The sequence below is a fragment of the Calonectris borealis genome, chromosome 13 (assembly GCF_964195595.1).
Source record: "Calonectris borealis chromosome 13, bCalBor7.hap1.2, whole genome shotgun sequence".
In the NCBI taxonomy this organism is placed as follows: domain Eukaryota; kingdom Metazoa; phylum Chordata; class Aves; order Procellariiformes; family Procellariidae; genus Calonectris; species Calonectris borealis.
This window is the reverse complement of record NC_134324.1, coordinates 631,492-649,555: the sequence shown is the minus strand read 5'-3', so window position 1 is coordinate 649,555 and position 18,064 is coordinate 631,492. Positions and strand designations below refer to the sequence as shown.

Here is an 18,064-nt window from a genome sequence, read left to right as displayed (position 1 = left end):
CGCAGCACCCTCATCACTGCTATCCCCAGCTGTGGATACGGTTTGTGAAACCTGGGAGAGGGACCACACCTTGTCACTGCCCCAGCGCAGCTAACCGTCCTGAACCGCCTGCGCTCGTCCCATCGACCGCAGAGAACCGCAGAGGACCGCGATGCTCCTCGCCAGACCAAGCATCTCTGGTGGCTACGGCAGCAACAGCGGCTCTTCTGCTTCACCCACACCAGCGTACACCGTCCCTTCTCTTCAAGCTGGGAGCGTGCACTACTTGACAGGGATGTGAACGGCTGTGTAGCCCGAGCACAGCACGGGCTTACGGAGGAGAAGGTGCCACTGGCTGTAAAAGCCCAGAGAACAAGGAAGGGTGGCTGGAATACAGACGGGGTCCATCTGTCTTAAGTAACTTCTCATATACAGAGACTTGGTTTTAATTTCAGGATAATTCACTCTCTTCATTTAAGAACAAGCTGAGGCATTTGCAATCAGCTCTTCTTTATTTAAAGATAAATGCACTGGTTTTTCTTTCATTGAGTTTAACACTGCAATGGTTTTTTTTTCTCTTTTTCTTTCCTGCAAACAATAGAGTTGCTTTCTCGTATTACTCCAAAGCAGAGACTCTTGCTTTGCAAACCTGTATGTACAGGTCTAAACTTTAAACATACTCTCCTATTTTACCCAGCGGTCCTGCTCCTTGCAAAGCCAATCACTCAGACTCTTTACAACGGGGATGTTGGCAAGGCGTCAGCCTCAGATATAATTACGCAGTTGACGACACCGCAGATGTATGCCTAGGGAAGACCCCTCCCCTTGCCTGCTGATCCAGATACTGTTTGACATGCATGGAGGTGAGAAGTGAAGTTGCAAAGGTACTCAGTACCCCTCTGCTCTGTCAGGCCAGCACAGGAATCCCAGGAGGTCAGTCTGTGCAACCAAGGCTCTTGCAGGCTGCTGCAGCTCCCCCCTTCACTGCACCCCACGAATTCGCTGCTCTGCCACTGCCCCCTTCGCTGGCAACAGCCCCTGACGGCTCGGGCTCCCTCCTGTGCCACCTCACGCCAGACAGAAAGATGCTTCTGCTGTCACCGAGTGCTCCTGCTCATCACCTGGGACTGCAGCGAACATCAGGAGCAGAGGGGAAGAGCAGTTCTCCAGTCTTGACTAAAAATACAAGATTTATGGAGAAAGATTAGTTGCTCAATCCAGAGAAGTTATTTAACTAAAAGCCTGTTGCCACATCAGTTGTTGGGCCTAGAGTAGCTTTCTCTTCCACAAAGCAAAGTAATCTATGCAAACGTCTGGAGTAAGATTTACGATTGTGAATGTGAAAACCCATTAAATGCCTTTTGGAAGAGAGATATATCCTTGTATTTCAGGGCAGAAACCAAATTCTAATAATTGGGGGATAAGGCCAAGCTTTCTGAGAAAGCGAATCCCCAGGGTCTCATGTAACCACAGGGTCTCTAGTGCTCTTCTGCAAAAGCTCTGCTCCCCATCGCTGCCAGCAGCTGGGCTGTGGCAAGAGCCGAGCCTGCGGGCTTGGGGCTGGGACCACGCTAAAGTTCCCACTTATGCCCCCATTAGAAATAATCAAAGAGGGCACAGCTATAAAGCTCTCGGGAACCAACACTAAGCCACTATTAATAAAATATCCTTGCAGTTGTTTTCTTAATAGTCACGTATTTACCAGAAGACTAAAGAAAAGAAAAGGAAAGCACCCAGCCCCAATGACAGTGCAGGCTTCCGCAGCGGCTCTGGTTCTTCTGTCTTGGGGCAGTGATTTCAGCAGCCTGCGGTGGCTGGGGAGGCAGGCTGGCTCTGCGGGAAGAGCAAGGGGGAAGCTTTCCAGGGAACCAGGAACGATGGTCTGCAAGTGGAAACATTAGCTAGCCAGAGAAACACCAGCGTGGAAGTTACAGATGTTGGCGAACTAACAGCATGGGCAGGCAACAGCTCCGTACAGGAGACAATCTAGCAGGAAGCCTGGAGCAAACCAAGGCTAAACGACGAGCTTTGAAAGTAAGCAACTATAGAACTGTGCAAACTGAAAAGGCTTTATTTTGAAGATGCTTAAATCCAGCAAGCAAAAATGTTTTAATTGCTCAGCTCTCTGGCAACAAGACAAAACCGAAATGTTTTAACTCCTGAGCCTGTCTGAAGTCCAATTGCCTGCTTCAGACTCCAACCGATGTCATGTCTGACTATGCACGGTCTGAGAGCTTGCTCAAGCGCAGGCTGAAGCAGCGAGCAGCTGCCAGTGAGCGGCACAGCGCAGAGAGCTGCCACCCCTCCGGGCACCCGGCGAAGCGGGTGCTGACGTACCGAGTCACCCACAGAGAAGCACTGCTGCGCGGGGCTGGGGGCAGCTGCCTGTGGACGCCAAAGGGGGAGAAAAGCAGTCCCACCTGGCAGGCAGCGGGGGGGCAGGCAGCAGGCTGTGCCAGGAGGGCCTGAGCTTTCAAAGGTCTGGTTATTCCACCTTCTGCTCTTCCCACGGGTTTTTAAGGCCAATAATACCCAAAGGGTAGCGAGACACCCACCACTGAAGCAGGAGCATCATGGTGCTGCAGCACCATGGAAGTCTTTTGCAGACCCGACTCTTTTGCATACTGTCAGATCAGCCACGAGAAGGAGAAGAAAGCATTTTAAAACATAGAATCATAGAATTGTTTCAGTTAGAAAACATCTTTAAGATCATCGCGTCCAACCGTTAACCTAGCACTGCCAAGTGCACCACTAAACCATGTCCCTAAGGGCCTCATCTACACGTCTTTTAAATACCTCCAGGGATGGTGACTCCACCACTTCCCTGGGCAGCCTGTTCCAAGGCTTGACAACCCTTTCGGTGAAGCAATTCTTCCTAATGTCCGATCTAAACCTCTCTTGGTGCAACTTGAGGCCGTTTCCTCTCGTCCCATCGCTGTTACTTGGGAGAAGAGACCGACCCCCACCTCACTACAACCTCCTTCCAGGTAGTTGTAGAGCGCGATGAGGTCTCCCCTCAGCCTCCTCTTCTCCAGGCTGAACACCCCCAGTTCCCTCAGCCGCTCCCCATCAGACTTGTGCTCCAGGCCCTTCACCAGCTTCGTTGCCCTCCTCTGGACACGCTCCAGCACCTCCATGTCCTTCTTGTGGTGAGGGGCCCAAAACTGAACACAGGATTCGAGGTGCGGTCTCACCAGTGCCCAGTACAGGGGGACGATCACTGGTGATGGTTTTTGAAAATGGTTCACTTCAACTTGTTGTCATCTTGAAAACTGGCAAGAAACTGTTGAGACGTTTCTCTGGTGCAAGGCTAATCCTCAGCAGGTCATGATGTAGAACAATAATCCATATGGAGAGTGACTGCACGGGAATCAGAACAGACTGCACAGCAGTCTGGCTGTTAGCCCTCTAAGAAACTTGCCAAATACTGTGTTATTTTTTTCATTTAGCTCTCTGCTATTTAAAGGCAATCCCATCAGGAATACAGCCTAAGGCATCCCAGTCCTGCGCTGCCAGGAACACTGCACAGAGGCAGCTCTGACCTGGCCAAGGTGGCCATCAGATCTCATGCAATCTTGGAGGGATGAGGAAGGTCTACCTTTTTTCAGGGATGGATGCAGGGGACACAAAAATGCCTCCCTTCCTGGATGGGATGGGACAACAGGAACCCCTGGACTGCCAATTGATTTGGAAGGGTGTCGTGTTTAAAGCATTCTTCTGTTTCAGGAACAAGCGTGGTATCATGAGGACCCGTTAAACCCTCATGTCTTTCGCTCATCCGAGCCATCCTAACCATGCGAAGTGATGCCCTGCCTGCTTGTGTCGAGAAAAAGCAAAATCTGTGCTGAGGCAGATGCACTTTTTGTTTACCAAATCTTTGTTATTGCAGGAGAAAGAGTAATTAGAAGGAGGAGGAGTCCTCCTTCGCAGGCTGCCAGTGTGCCCGGCAGCAGAGGAGCAGCAGCACTTCTTGCCGGGGCAGCAAGCCCCAACCCTCTGGATCCCTCAGCGCTTGGACACCAGAGCGGGGTGACGGAAGGGGAGAGACAAAGGCCAGGTTTGATTACAAGAATGAGGCTGGCCGTCTCGCAAGTGAGGAAGTCCACCTCAGAACTGAAGAATCTGCAGGGTGCATTTTAGAGCTGGCCTATATATAACCTGGACATCTTGAGAGAGTCTATAAATGGAGAGAGCTAACAGAAAGAGATGAGGAAAATATTCAAGTCTTTTCTGTTAACTCTTCCAGCATCTTTCTGGAAGAACTGGTTGGACTTGAGCTTGCAAAAACCCCTCAAATCTCAAACATTTTATCAAAGCAGGAGTGATCTGCTCTACTGGAATCCACACGAATCCCTCAGCGTCTTTCAAAAGGGAAGAGGAACCAACTTTTTTTTAAAAAAAAATCTTTTCCCTTTCTAATCCCTTAGAAGGCAGTGTATGTCTATAAATATCCCTGAATTACTACCAAATAAGTTCAGTATTATATTAGGCAAAGAACATGATAAAAGAAAAACTGTCTGTCTAGCTATTCTCCATTTCCTCCGAGGTGATCTGTTTGTGCTGCTCTTCAGTTCCCAGTCCATTGCTTCTCCCACCCGTCGGAGGCTGCTGGTTTACACCAGTAACAGGAAGGTAACAGAGGCAGAAGAAAAGGTTTCTTTTCTCATCAGGGAAGCTTTCTGATCTGCTGTTGTAAAAAGTCTCCAAAGGTGACCTAAGGTTTTCAGAGATGCATTTTATGGACTTTAAAACATGAGAACACACTGAAATATCAGCTTTCAATATTGCTCCTCAACTTTAAGAAGGGAAGATCTGGCTGGAAAATCACCAAGAGTTAGGATAGAAATCATCACCTACCACGACCCTGCATTCAGTATTTATAAAGGAGTCTATTTATTGTCTCTTCCCCAAAATAAACACTCTATCCGTGTACCTCAGGGTAACATAAGATGAAACCTCACACTCGGGCAGGTCCCCCCCACCGCTGCCGCTCCTCGCTGCAGACACACTTCGCTGCACGGTCCCATCCAGGGGAAAGGCAAAGGGCTCTGCTGCCCGACCCTAACGCAACCAAACACTTCTAAGCCTCTGCGATACCTCGAGGCTTAAAGAGCAAGAAGAGGCATAAATACCATCTAAATTAATGACATAACACAATCAGGAGAGGGAACCACCACAGCGTATGATTAAGAGCAGCGCGAGCAGCCCAGGCTGCCTCCTCTCCCCCACAGGCATCTCCCAGCCCTCATCCGCACGCCACCAGGACAGAGCCCACCCTGGTGTAAAAGGAGGAGCACCGCTCCGGGACGCGCCAGCTGACAGGGGTACTTCATCAGCAGTTTATCTGACAGAGCGCGCCAAGACTCCACTTACTATAAATCACCAACAACTTGCTGACTTAAACAAGCATCTGTTATTTACTCTGGCTGCACAAGCCAATCCATTTGGCCGTACACAGAATTGGTGTATAGCGAAGAGAAGTATCTGTAAATTATTACCTTGGGACAAATATGCCAAACTTACGATCTATTCATATTATTTGACTGTACTATTAGGGCAACAGGATGCTCTTGTCCTCTATGGCACAGCCTCGATTCTTCCCTGAACTAGTGCTGGCAAGTTCGCTCCTGCCATGCATGACGAATGAGGGAAAACGTGACTCCGAAAATGCACAGGATAACGCTAGAATTAATCTAGAAGCAGTGCTCTGACATCGGCAGGCGAGCACCCATCAGTTTGGGACCTCCGCTCGACAGAGGGGAGACGTAAGGCGCGGGAGGGGAAGGTCACGGCGAGACAAGCCAGGGACAGAAGCCTCCATCCCCACCGCTGGCCCCACCGCTGGGAACGGCGGTGCCTCCCTCTCCCAGGGATGCTGTGGCCTGTAACACCGATTGCCAACCGTGTGCCGGTGCACCGAATAAATTATGTTAGCACCGAGGAGGAGTGGCGATTTGTATTCATTCATCACTCCAGAAAACAAGTCAGATGTGTGATTTACAGGCACATTATGTTACCAGACAGTTAGGCTTCCACAACAGAGACTCTCACTCTGCTGCCAAGGAATCACGACTCTTAACTGCAGTTAGAAACAGACATTGCTGACCCACAGCCCCAGGAAACAGCTGGGCTAGGTCCTTCTGCATGCTAATTACCAAGGAAAGATGGTGCAAAGACCTTGCTGTTGAGAGGGAACATCTGGGCTCACACTTATCTCTGGAGAGCCTGGCACTAGAGAGCTGGAAATAAAGGAGAAGTTGCTTTCTCAAGGGTTGGGGAGAAGGATCATGGACACTAAGGTCAGAGCACGGCTCTTGACGGACAGACAGTTCTGCCGTTTTGCAGGTATTGAGAGAAGGGACCCTCTGAAAGGGATGCAAGAGAGGAAAAGCATCCCCTAAATTGGGAGTTGTGCGTCTGAGATCGCAGGAGGGCTGATGGGAACTTAAAGCACCCTTGAGAGCCAAGAGGAGAAGCAGGAACTGACAGCTCCGGGGTCTCACTAGGTCATGAAGATAATCAGGCATTGAAAAGGATTGTGCTTTGGCAAACCGGTTTGGCTACTTTTTGAGGGCAATCTGTGAAGTGGAATGACAAACATAGGTCAAAGAAACCAATTTATCCTTGAATTTTCTCCTTTACTAGTTTAAGAGACCTTAGAAACCCACCACACTTTGTCCCCACCACTCTTGCTCAGTCCTCTTGGCTTGGCAGGCTCCCCAAAGCGAGGCTGCTTAACCCCTTTCCACAGGAGGAAAACATATCATGGTGCTGCAAATCCCTCCAGCACCTATATGTTAATGACTTGACTGCTGATGAGAGAACTTGTGTCAGTAGCATTTGACTCTTGGAGGTGGGAGTGGTTTTCCCTCCTCTCTCTGTATGCGTTACCTTCAGCTGCCCGTTTGAAGAAGACTTTGCAGCTACCACAAGTGAGGGCTCCATAGTGGCACCCAGATGCTTCATCTCCACAGATCAGGCAAGTCTTTTGAGGTGGAAAGTAATAGTCAATGGGCAAGACATGTTCACGGCCAGTCTCCAACCTGCAGCGTAGAACAGAAAGAGAACAAGGGAAAGGGTCAGCAAACGAGGTTAGGACAAGCTGTGGGTGAGCAGAGCGGATGGCGCTTGGAAGAATGTTCACGGCAAAACCCAAAATTTCAGTGATGGGACAAGCTAAGCACTGATCAGGAAGGAGGCAAGCAACGGCTAAGCCAAACCTTGCTCTGACCATGCAGAAGACCACGCTGGAGTGCCCGTCGGTACAATGTGTGACAATGTGTGACAAAGTACAGGCACGGTGACAGCACAGTCTAGAAAGAGAAGACGACTGGGACTGGCTGTTGCAGTGTTCATGTAACTTTGGCTTCAATAGTGAGGCCTGTACATCAAAAAAGGACTCTGCATGCTCATTAAGCTACTTGATCCCACTCCATTAAGGTCGTTGTTGTCACTTCACTACAGATGAATTTATCCTTTTGATTCTTAATTTAAACAAATTAATTTTTCCTAAGCTATCAAACTCCCTTAAGCTATTCTTTTCTTCTTGCTTTTTTGTCTTGCCTGTTTTCTACCTATTCCCTCTTTCAATGCCAGCCACAGCTGGACTGAACCTTCTTCCAGGATGCCTTGCTCATCCGCATGACTACTAAATCCAGCCAGCAGCCTCTGGTGAAAACATAAAGCATTTGCTGTCAATGTGTCCCAGTAGACTCCTGTTTATACTCACCCCATGACTAAAGGCACTGCTCCTGCGCCTCCCCGTCACACGGGGTACATTGGGAGAGTGCCACCGAGGTCCCTGCCCTGGGACGGCCCCACGGGCAGAGCACGGCGCTGCCAACCACCAAATGGCGAAAACAAACCTCGGAGCCAAAAATAAAAGTTGCAGGGTCTGCCATGTAATAATTATGACTAAATGCTGGCAGTGGGTCAGTGTCGATTATGGAGCTTCACGTTTTCCACTCGCCAGCTCAGTAGTCCAAAAGACCCATTTTGGGTTTTCACTCTGGGTAGCTGGAAACAAGGATGGGGACGGAAACCAGCTTTTAGCAAGGGCAGAGCACGGACTCCCAGGAAGACCTGAGGCCGTCTTTCCCTGTTGCTGCTTCCCCCAACCCCCAGTTTTGACATAACTCTTCCGAGTTCTGCTGGGGAAGCACGAGGAGCCTCCTGCAGCCCTGGCACAACCCAAGCAGGTGCCAAGCACAACGAGAGGGCTGCAGCGGAGCCGGAGTGCTCCGGAGGAGAGCTCCACACCTCCACCCCTCCCACTGCTCCCGGCCAGCACAACCCACAGCTCACACAGTGCTGCAAACGTGGGACCGGGTCCCCGTGAGCCGGGACCCTGGGGGGGGACCTCACCCCCCAGTGCCGCGCTGCCCCGCGCTGCCCGCGCGCCAGGCTGACGTAGTGCCAACCAGCCGCGTTAACCACAGCACCGAGACGCTCCGAGAGCCAGTCCTCCTCTCCGACCGCGTATTCCTCATGCTTCCCTCCATCTGCTTGCCCAAACCCTTTCCTCTTGGCTGGTACCCGTCCTGACACACATTGCCACACACTTGTTCGATCAGTTCTATGGAGAAGCTGCTTTTTCGGAAGGCACGGCAGCAGGAGAATCACAAGTCAACGCAAGGAGCAATAGCATTTTAAGTTATTTGCTAAAACTGGCTTTTTGTCGAAACACCGGATGAGGCAATTAGTTTCTAACAGTCAGTAGGTCACCGCAACTTTTTGGTCAAAATTAGATCTGCTTTTGGTTTCTGGTATTGTTTGAATGCTTGCAGGCGAGCTCTTAGAAATCAAATTATATTAAGAGCGAATGTGACAGTGCTGGGACTTCTTGGGAAAAATCTTTATACTCAGAAAAGCCCCATTTGTGCCCACATTGTGAACAAACCCAAAATCCACTGAAACAGAAAACAGCCCTGGGAGAGATGGCAGCCAGAATCTTGTGAAAAGTCTTGCAACTTTTAGAAAAAGGGGTCAAACACCAACACAGACCCCAGGGCGAGGGAACGCTGTCCTGCTTCTCAGTTCCTCTGGCCCCGTGGCCAGCCCCTCTCCGCGTCCCGCAGGTCCGCAGGCAGCTCTGCCTGCCCGGGTAGCACGCCAGCAAGGGCACATCTCACACACCGAAAGAGCGGCTGGCAGCACCGGAGTTTAATTAAGGAAAGATATGCATGCTGCCTGTGCCAATCACCAGCTTTTCCACTGGGGTTTCCATCTCTGCGGTAAGTTATAATGCACGGCACCGCTGCCCTGCGCTTGCCGGGCTGGGACTGCAGCAGGCACCCCACGCCATCCCCCACCTCTTCCCCACCTCTCCCACCCCTCTCCCATCCATCTTCCCCGTCTCGTTTCACTACTCCCAAAACGTAGGCAGATCCTGCAACCTGCACTCACAAAGCAGCAGTTCCAGGGACATCGGGATTAAAACTACTTGTGGTGGAAGAGCTTAAAGAGCAATCACTCTTAAGGAGAACTGTGGCAAGGACAATGATGCACTCGCGCAGGGGCAGCTGCCTGGTTAGCATCTTCTGCTCAGATATTTTAATTCTGGTAATACGAGTAGCTTCTTTAGTCCAGACTATCCCTTCCCTTTTGTTCCGCTTCCCAAGAGACATAAATTAAACTGAGGAGAGAGAGGTTTTAAATGAGAAGAAATGTTTCCTCAAGAACAGATGAGGAACCAATATTTGACTGGTTTAAATCATACCAGAGGCTGAAAAATACTTTCCGGTGCAGACGGGACTTAAGGGACTGTTGCTGTTGTTATGTGAACAACTCGCTGGGATGCTTAATTTCAACCAAGGACTAACTCTGTTACCGGAGTACTGGTGCGGTTTGCCTTTCACACAGGTCAGGGCTTTTGCTGAAGTACAGCTGTCTTTTCTAAACCCCTCACACCTTGAGAGTAAAGCATGAGATGGGACAATTATTGGTGAGATCAAAACCCAGGCTCACCTCTCTCCTCTGACCTTGCTGTCAGTTGTGTCCTTCAAGAATGCTGCTGTCTCCTATTCGTCATATGAGAGCTATGCAGATCCTACCTAAATTGTAGGTTAATAACTGGAGCAGCGATTCTATCCTCTGTTCTTAAGGCAAGAAACATTTTGAGTGATTTCTCATCTTTTTAGCAGCAGCAATCAGAATCAGTGACTCATCTGTAGATGCTGCTCAACTATCCTTCCCTGACAATCTCAATTTCCAAGGCTTAAATGGAGGAGACAAGGAGACACAGTCGGCTGCAACATATCTGCCATAGTTAAGTCCCGATGCAACAAACATCTCCTTGCGTCACCCTCCCCCGCATCCCGCCCGTCCCCCCGGCGCAATCCCACTGTCCCGTCCCCAGCAGAGCCCAGGCCCCCCCGCCTCCCCCATGCCACGTCTGCACAAGCACCCTACGCCACACAGCCGCGGCGCTCAGCCTGAGGTGCTACTGTCGAGCAGACGCTACTAAGGAATCACCAGCAGCAGATATAAAAGCTTTGCTAAAAATGCCTTATTTATCCAGTACGTTTTTAGATTCCAGCAGTACCAGACCTTTCCTCTAATGACCCGTTAGCTTTTTTCTCCTCTCTATGCAATCAGAAATCTGAAAAGGGCTAATTTATTTTTTTCCAAAAGGCCTTCCATACTGTGCTTCCCCTATTCTTTGCACTATGTATTTCAGATAGGAAATGAGCAAAAGTGACTCTCACAGTAGCAGCTGTTGTGATAACGAAGCAGGACCCCCAGAAGACCTTGGAGTATTTTTGAGGCTTAATTATTTAAAGCTGCAAAGCAGGTTAGCAATTAAGGCTTGAGTGGCTTTTTAAACAGCTTTTTAAATAGCCGTTTCTCCATGAGAAGAGCTGTGCAAGTACAAATATACCTTCATGCACATGTGTATCTAGCGTACCTATATATGTGCATCTGCCTACGAAGGGTGCCGCGCAGTCGTCCCAGAGGCGCTCGGGCTGTCCCTGCAAACCCCCGTGTGCCGGCCAACCTCACCCCAGCTGCCCTCTTACGGATGGAAATCTGAGGGAGCTGGCAGACGCTAAAGGTTAATCTGGGCTGTGAGACAGGCTCGTCCCAGCTGTAACGCTCCTGCCTTTGGGGTTTGCAGAGGGGAGCATTCAGCCCCAGCGTCCCATTGCGACGGGAGATTGATGTTTCGGCAGCTGCCGATTTCCAGCTCACTCCTGCACCTTTGCTACCGGCAGCCACTGTCCACAGAGTGGAAGGATTTGCCCAGGAACACCCTTGATTTTAAAAAGACACCAATTTGCCTTTTCTTTTTTATTTTTAGAGGGAAAACTGTAAGAAAAAAGTAACTGAAAAAGTGGACAACTCAGAGTGAGCTGTGATACTGGCAGCTTTAACGATCTATTTTCCAGCTTCCAAGAGACCTTTTAAGGGCGTTCTCAAAATACGCAGGTAATAAGACTGCAATGAGCCAAAAAGATGGCTTACGGAGGCTGCAGGGGCGTGCGAAGTGGCCGCTTTCTGGGCAGAGCCCCAGACACCCACCCGCACGGGAGTCCCAGCGAGCAGCAGCGTTTGCAGCCCCTCGGCCCCTGCGCAAGGGGCAGGAGGGGGGCTCAGCAGCGGGCTCACGACGTGCTGCTCGAAGCCTTCCTCCCAGTGGAAGTTTTCTCTCTGTCGGTACCTGCTGACTGCACCCGCCCCACAGAGCCGCAGGAATACCCAGGACTGACAAAACCAAGCATCGAGCGCGTTGCGGAGGGCTCCAGAATACGTGACCGTAGTTTGCACAATATATGGCAAGTGTCACACCGCCTCAGAAACCCAAAGCAGGGAGATAGCGCGGCGCGGGCAGACACAACTGGAGCAGCAGTGACGTCGGGCAGAGACTCCAGCCCCGGCGCACGGCTTGAAGGCCAAGGTCAGGGCTGCTCACAAAGGAGCGCGGCGGTTTTTGGGGGAGGGAAAAACAACCTCAGTGTCTCTCTTACGGCTATAGGAAGAATTTTACTGTCGTTTCAGAAGGGTTCTTTAAGGAAGCGAATAGAGTCTATTGAGCTCCTGCCACATGCAAATATTTCTGTAGAGTAGGAACTACAATTTTGCAATGCAAGCACTTCTTTGTCAACAGTTAATTTCACCAAACAGTCCAGATTTCACAACACACCCAGAAAACCAAGGCCTTTGGACAAGAGAAAAGTCAACCACTTCCCATAACCCACAAAGAAAGTTTCCATCTCAGCAGCAGACAGCACACGCTACCCAAAAGGAGCCAAGGCAACTGCCCCGCCACCGCCCAGAACTCCCGACTCCTAAGACAGACCACGAAAAAGTATGTTTGCTGCTTTATCTGCATGGCTTCTGCAGTCCATGCCTACCTGCTCCAATAAGATTAACTCGTTAAGCAGTTCACCACGCTCACATAACACGACGCACGTTCCTTACACTCCCTCTGTTTTCCATCAGTCTGATTTACAAACACAATTTGCACCTCCTTCACTCTTAAATTTGACTACATTTTCCACGTTAAAATTACTCTAGCAGCTGCAGCAGAACAACCCAGCAGACTGAAGTGAAACGTTGCAGCATTGTTCCCAACACGGCTGTGCCGACGGCTGGCACAAACTCCTCCTGGCACCAGCTCACTGCGTGAACTGCTCAGTGTCAGCACCAGCGGGCTTGGAACCCGCTCCGGGATTCAGCTGCCTTGTCCAGAAACATGTCTGCTAAAGCACAATGCGGTGGATTTGCAAACACGGGGACTCAGCTGGACTGGCCTTCGGAGAATCCCTAACCGGGATTTGCCTGCTCACCCGCGGCGGCTGCCACACACGCCGGCTCATCCCGCCCGACCAGCCATCAGCTGGGAATCCCCGGAGCAGAGCACTTTCGGTCACACACCTTGCCCTTTGGGGAAAGTGGCTGCTGGTTTTGCACCTTTACAATGCTATATCTAAAAATCTGCCTGGCCATAACGCTCAAGAAGATGCTGAGCCATGAACTGAACAAGCACTTGCACACAAACTTGGATGACACAGAATCCTGCCCAGTCATTTCAAGTACTGTCATTTCTGAGATACTGTGATGTTATCAGTAGTAAACGTTGCCTTTAAAATGGCACCATCTGTGCATGACATCTCCAAACACAGTATTAAAAAAAATCACTGGCTTCCCGTCAATGGAGTTGCGTGGCTCACGCCTGGACCAAGGTCTGTGACTCACATCGAGGTGCAAACCACGTTTAGCTGAGAGCACGACTGTTCATTCCAGGCACGAGTCTCGTGTCCTCTTGCGCACTCCCGATTCACCGCCACTGGCTTCAGCCAGAGCCGGACCGCATCTCCGATCCACAGCCATTAAGCGCGCTGATTCAGATAACAAGGCCTGCACAGAAACTTTACAGCATCCCATCTGTTAAAATGCTTTGAGCGGTTTAATCTATAAACACGCAGCCTTGTACACTGAATTTATTTCCTTTTTTCTAGATAGCCTTGAATATGTTTCTAAACGGAACATGCCTTGTTTTCATGTATAACTGCTGGAGGCGGAGAGGCAAGATAGCATCTCTGAGAGAGCAGAGCGTGGTGCACAGCGTGAACAACAGGGACAGTCCGTGGTAAACACATATGGGAACTTGATCTTCACTGGATTTAAATAAACATTAGCAGATGACAACGGGTTTTCCAAACACCCCTGGCAGTGCGGGCAGGCAGAACCAGCATGCCCTCAGAGAAGGCCCTCCCACCGCAGCGCCCAGGCGCGGCGGCCTGGGGCTCCCCAGCTGAGGCGGCGGCGGCGGCGGCTCAGGGGCTGCCTGCCAGCCCAGGCACAAGTCACCGCCACCAGCCGCACAACCCCATTCTCAAGTCTCCCAAATTAAATTCTCTCTTTTCTTCTCAAATGCTCGATTTGCGTATTCTGACAGTCTATTTCTCAGGCGTTGGGTCCCAGCCCAGCCGAAGCCCCACCTCTACCAGCCCAGGCCCAGGCGAGCCCACGGCCCGTTCTCCCTTGGCTTTCCGTTGCTGCACCAGAAGGCTGCCCGGCAACCGGCTGCCCCGCGCCCCGGCGGCCTGTGCCCCGGCGCCCAGGGGCAGCCCCGAACAGCCACCCCGAGCCACTGCACACCCATGGACGGGGTGGGCGGCAGAGGCCACGTCACAACCCAAGCCACCGGGGAGCCTCCTGATCTTAACGGTCACCACTGGCTCCCACCTTCCGCTCATCCCTGAGGAGGAAGCAGAAAATGAGGTTAAAAAGGTGAAAGGAGGCAGGTATGCGACACCTGAGATGCAAAGCCTGGGCAAAGCCACTGCAGCCTCTGCGTGGCACGGGTGGCCTCTGCGGTAGGCAGCTGCCTGCATTTTGGATACAGGACTGAGACCAAAACTTCTGCCTCAAAACCTGATCTCCAGCCAGTGAGCGCAGGGGGCAGCTTAAAAAAATCAGCTCAGAGAAGACGAAACACTTGATTTCCCCAGACGGAGAAGGTATCTGCGAAAAGAAACGGCGTAAACGTGCGCAAGGTTACTCAAGATGGGGCCTCACCTATGAAGCATGAAGGGGACAAAAAGCAAAACAGGAGTAATGCAAGAGGGCTTCAGCCCCGACAAGCACCCGAGGCCACCAGTGCTGTACACCACACCGTCCTGGTGACTGCAGAGTCACCTGGAGCCTCCAAGGACAAGACCTTGGTGTCCCTGGTGCACAGAGCGCCCTACTTATTTCCCAAGGAAACAGTCTGTCCTGACTAATGTTTTTCAAGTTAGTTTAACCCACACCATAATCTTCCATTCTCAAATCCATCTCCTCTGCTGACAAACAGAAAATGCGACTATAAAGAAAAGCACAAATAATAATGAGACACTCTTGATCCATACATGTCGTGCTCCATCATGCCAGGTAGGGAGTCCTGGCTTACAGTTCCCTAGAGACTGTTGCTGCACTTGGCAGGGTGCCGCAGCCTTGCAGTGCACGTACTAACGGTCTGCTTTTATAGGAAGACATTTAGCTTTCCCTCTTTGAAAACTAAGCGCAGTGTCACTTTTCAAGCACTTAGGAAGAGATGATGCGAGTTCCTTGGCGGCTTTTCACAACAGCCAGACCTGAAGTGAGAATCTCCAGAGGTAACAGAACGTCTCCCTGCCTGAGCCACCCCGATCCCCTGGCCAGGGCCACCCCTCAGCAGCCCACATGTCACCGGGGCTGGCAAGGGGGACCGGTGGCTGCCGGATGGCAGCTGGCCGCACCAGCGGCACGGCTCCTCGCTCCTGGAACTGCGCCGGTGCAGGCTCCCGGGGCAGGAGGCTTTCCTCAGCAGGAATCCCCGTCCTCACCCAGGGCTGGCCGGGGTCACGCAACCGCAGAGATCAACGTGGGGCAGAAGACCAAAGCTACTCTCTCCACACGCCCTTCACGGGCAGATTAACGTTCCTGTTTTTGTAGTACACGGATCTTAATGCCAGCACTGCGTTTATAAATTAGACAAGTCGTCCCTCTCCTGCTCACAAAGCCTGCGTAGAACAATACCTGCTGCGAGACTGGATAGGCAGCACGCAGGGATACAGGGACAAGGGGAGGCTTGCAGAGGCCGGCTGCCAGCACAGACCTGTATCCAGTGATGGGGTGCAGCCAGAGCACCTCATGTGAACCGGCCATTTGGTCCCCGAGGTATCTCCACAAATCCCTTGGCCAAGCAACAAAGTACTGCCGAGTCTCAAACCGAAAACAACAGCTGCTGGAGGGAGAGATGATACGGTACGCAGGGCCTGGCAGGTCGGGGGCACTGATGTCAACGCCACGTTCAGACGCCCCGCTCACCCCTGCGCTGGGGCGAGGAGAGAGCCCCTCTCCGGCCCCCCGACATCTCCCCTCCGGGCGCTGTCCTCGCCGCCACCCCCAGCCTGCGGGCAGCGGAACCGGGCAGCCAGCCCTCGCACACCCCCTGAGCCCCCCGCCGGGGGTCGCCCCGAGGCGCCCTGCCTCCTTCCGAGAGCCGGGCTGATTTAAATCAGCGTCATACAGAACTTCAAATGTAATCAGAATTTAATTTGGCAACAAGGATCCCTCTACTTAAATAATCAGTTTTCATCTTTTCTACATCTGTCTCTTGCAGTGATTTTCCCTAAAGAATGCATTCCGTAATGTTCCCTACCTTCACATTTTCGCTTTGAATGTGCAGAATTTGTTCATTTTAAATAGGGCCATGTTGATGCCTCTGCAGAGGATGTGACGGTTCTTTTCGTTAGCAAGAGCCTTCTCCTGTTTAGCAAATACGCACTTTTTTTGTAGCAATTACGCAGTTTGTCATGACTTTTGGTTTTCCATTCTATAACTCAGAAAAGAGTGTATGATACATTTCTTATTTATTAGATGCTGGGTTAATATTTTAATTGTAATATGTGTCAAGCTGCATTCAAATGGATCCATAAATTCAATGGAAATGTGAACATTTGAAATTGCTCTTCTGGTAAGTCAGAACTAAATTTATCAAAGTAGACTGTATTTCAAATCAATTGACTGCTAAAGCCAAGCCAGGCTTATTTGTGAGCTGCAATCTCTGCTCACTGGCCCTTTTCTACGGGTTCTCCAAGATCTAATAGCCGTTGGATACCACTGTCCCATGCCTCATTCTCTACACAGGTTAGAAGAAAACCTCCCACATTTTCTGCCTTTTTCAACTCCGAGTCCATCTCCGCTTTGAAGCACTAGCCTTTGAACTGAACTGGCTGCACAAATTGGATTTTCTCTACTTTCTGGAGCTGGTTGAGCAAAGCAGCGAATTCCTGGCGCTGAGGTGCTGCCTTCTGCTGGGAGCCTGACCTCCTCCGAGACGCCAGCAAGACCCGTGAACCACCCACCATTATATTTTACTGACCTCCCGTGAGTTTCACAGACTCTAGTAAACACAGGCTTCCACATTCTTCCGTGATGAGAAAGCGCGAATACGGCTCCACACCTCGCCCCACTTGCAACGTGTGCTCAACAGCGTTCCTCATACTTAGGGACGATGAACTGCCCCACCAGCTCTGCAGCCAGCATCTGCCTCTGTTCCTGCGGGAACTCGTGGAAACCTGTCTGATTATCCCACTCCCCAGTTATTCCACCAAAGAACAAGTCGGTGCAAACGGGCGCTGCAGACCGGAGCCCTCCCTGCCACACTCGGACCTCAGACCACCAGTACCACTTCCATAATGGGAAGGCTCCCAACTGGATTGCTGAGGGATGTCAGGATTCACTTCCAGACTCGGATATTTAAAACACATAATATTTTCCCCACTTCATTTGGCAGTGAAATTATTGCTAAGGAAACCAGTGCTGCAAATTCTGCATTTTTATTTCTCTGTTGGATGAAGCACAAGTTGAAAACAGGCGAATGGCAGACAACGGAGGAATCCAGCATGGAAAAATGAGAAGACCACAAATACCACTTATATCGGAGGCACCTGAACGGGAAGGCACACCGTGCGAGCGAGACCTGCTAGCACGGGCAGCAAAGCTGCCTTTCAGAGGGCCGCTGCCCCCGTCTCTCCCACCCCCCCGCTGCCAGGCGGGCCAGCACCCTCCTCCTCCTCCCGGCAACGCACGGCGGCCCTGGGGACAGATGGGGAAGAGAGGAAGAAATGGCAGCACCCAGCTCAGGGAGCGGCCCCCGCCTCCCGCCCTCGGCCCCGCAGCATCCCCTCTCGCGGAAGCGGGATGCGGGGACTCGCCGCGGTGGCTGTGCATCACCCACCGCGCCCCGCTCCTGGCGCAGCTGCGGGCGGCTGCCGAGAGCCTGCGGTGGGGTTTTTGGGCTGGCCTAAGTGGGAACTTCAGCTGGTGCTGGAACTTACTGGCAGAATTGGTTTATTTTTAGGCATGTTTATACCAAGACCAAACCTTTGCAAAAACACAGCTGCAGGGGCACAAAAATGCTTTTCCTTATTATGTCTGGAAACAGGTATAAGCTATATCTGCAAAATTTCTCTTCAGCTCTGCTGGCAAACCATTTGTTTTCTAGAGGAGACTTCACAACTTACGCAACAATATCTTCTCCCATGCCCTCAAAGCAGATCATGCTTTGAGTCATCCCATAAAGAGTAAACACGCAAATTATAACCAAGGTTTC

General features: G+C 51.2%; 1 protein-coding gene across 1 annotated transcript in view; it reads right to left on the bottom strand.

The window, feature by feature from the left end:
* AR (androgen receptor) overlaps nucleotides 1–18,064 on the bottom strand; it is a 58,390-nt gene that overhangs the window by 21,601 nt on the left and 18,725 nt on the right. Inside the window, exon 2 of the mRNA XM_075161790.1 lies at nucleotides 6,871–7,022. Within this exon, the coding sequence (XP_075017891.1) occupies nucleotides 6,871–7,022 (152 nt within the window). The remainder of the gene's footprint in view (nucleotides 1–6,870; nucleotides 7,023–18,064) is intronic.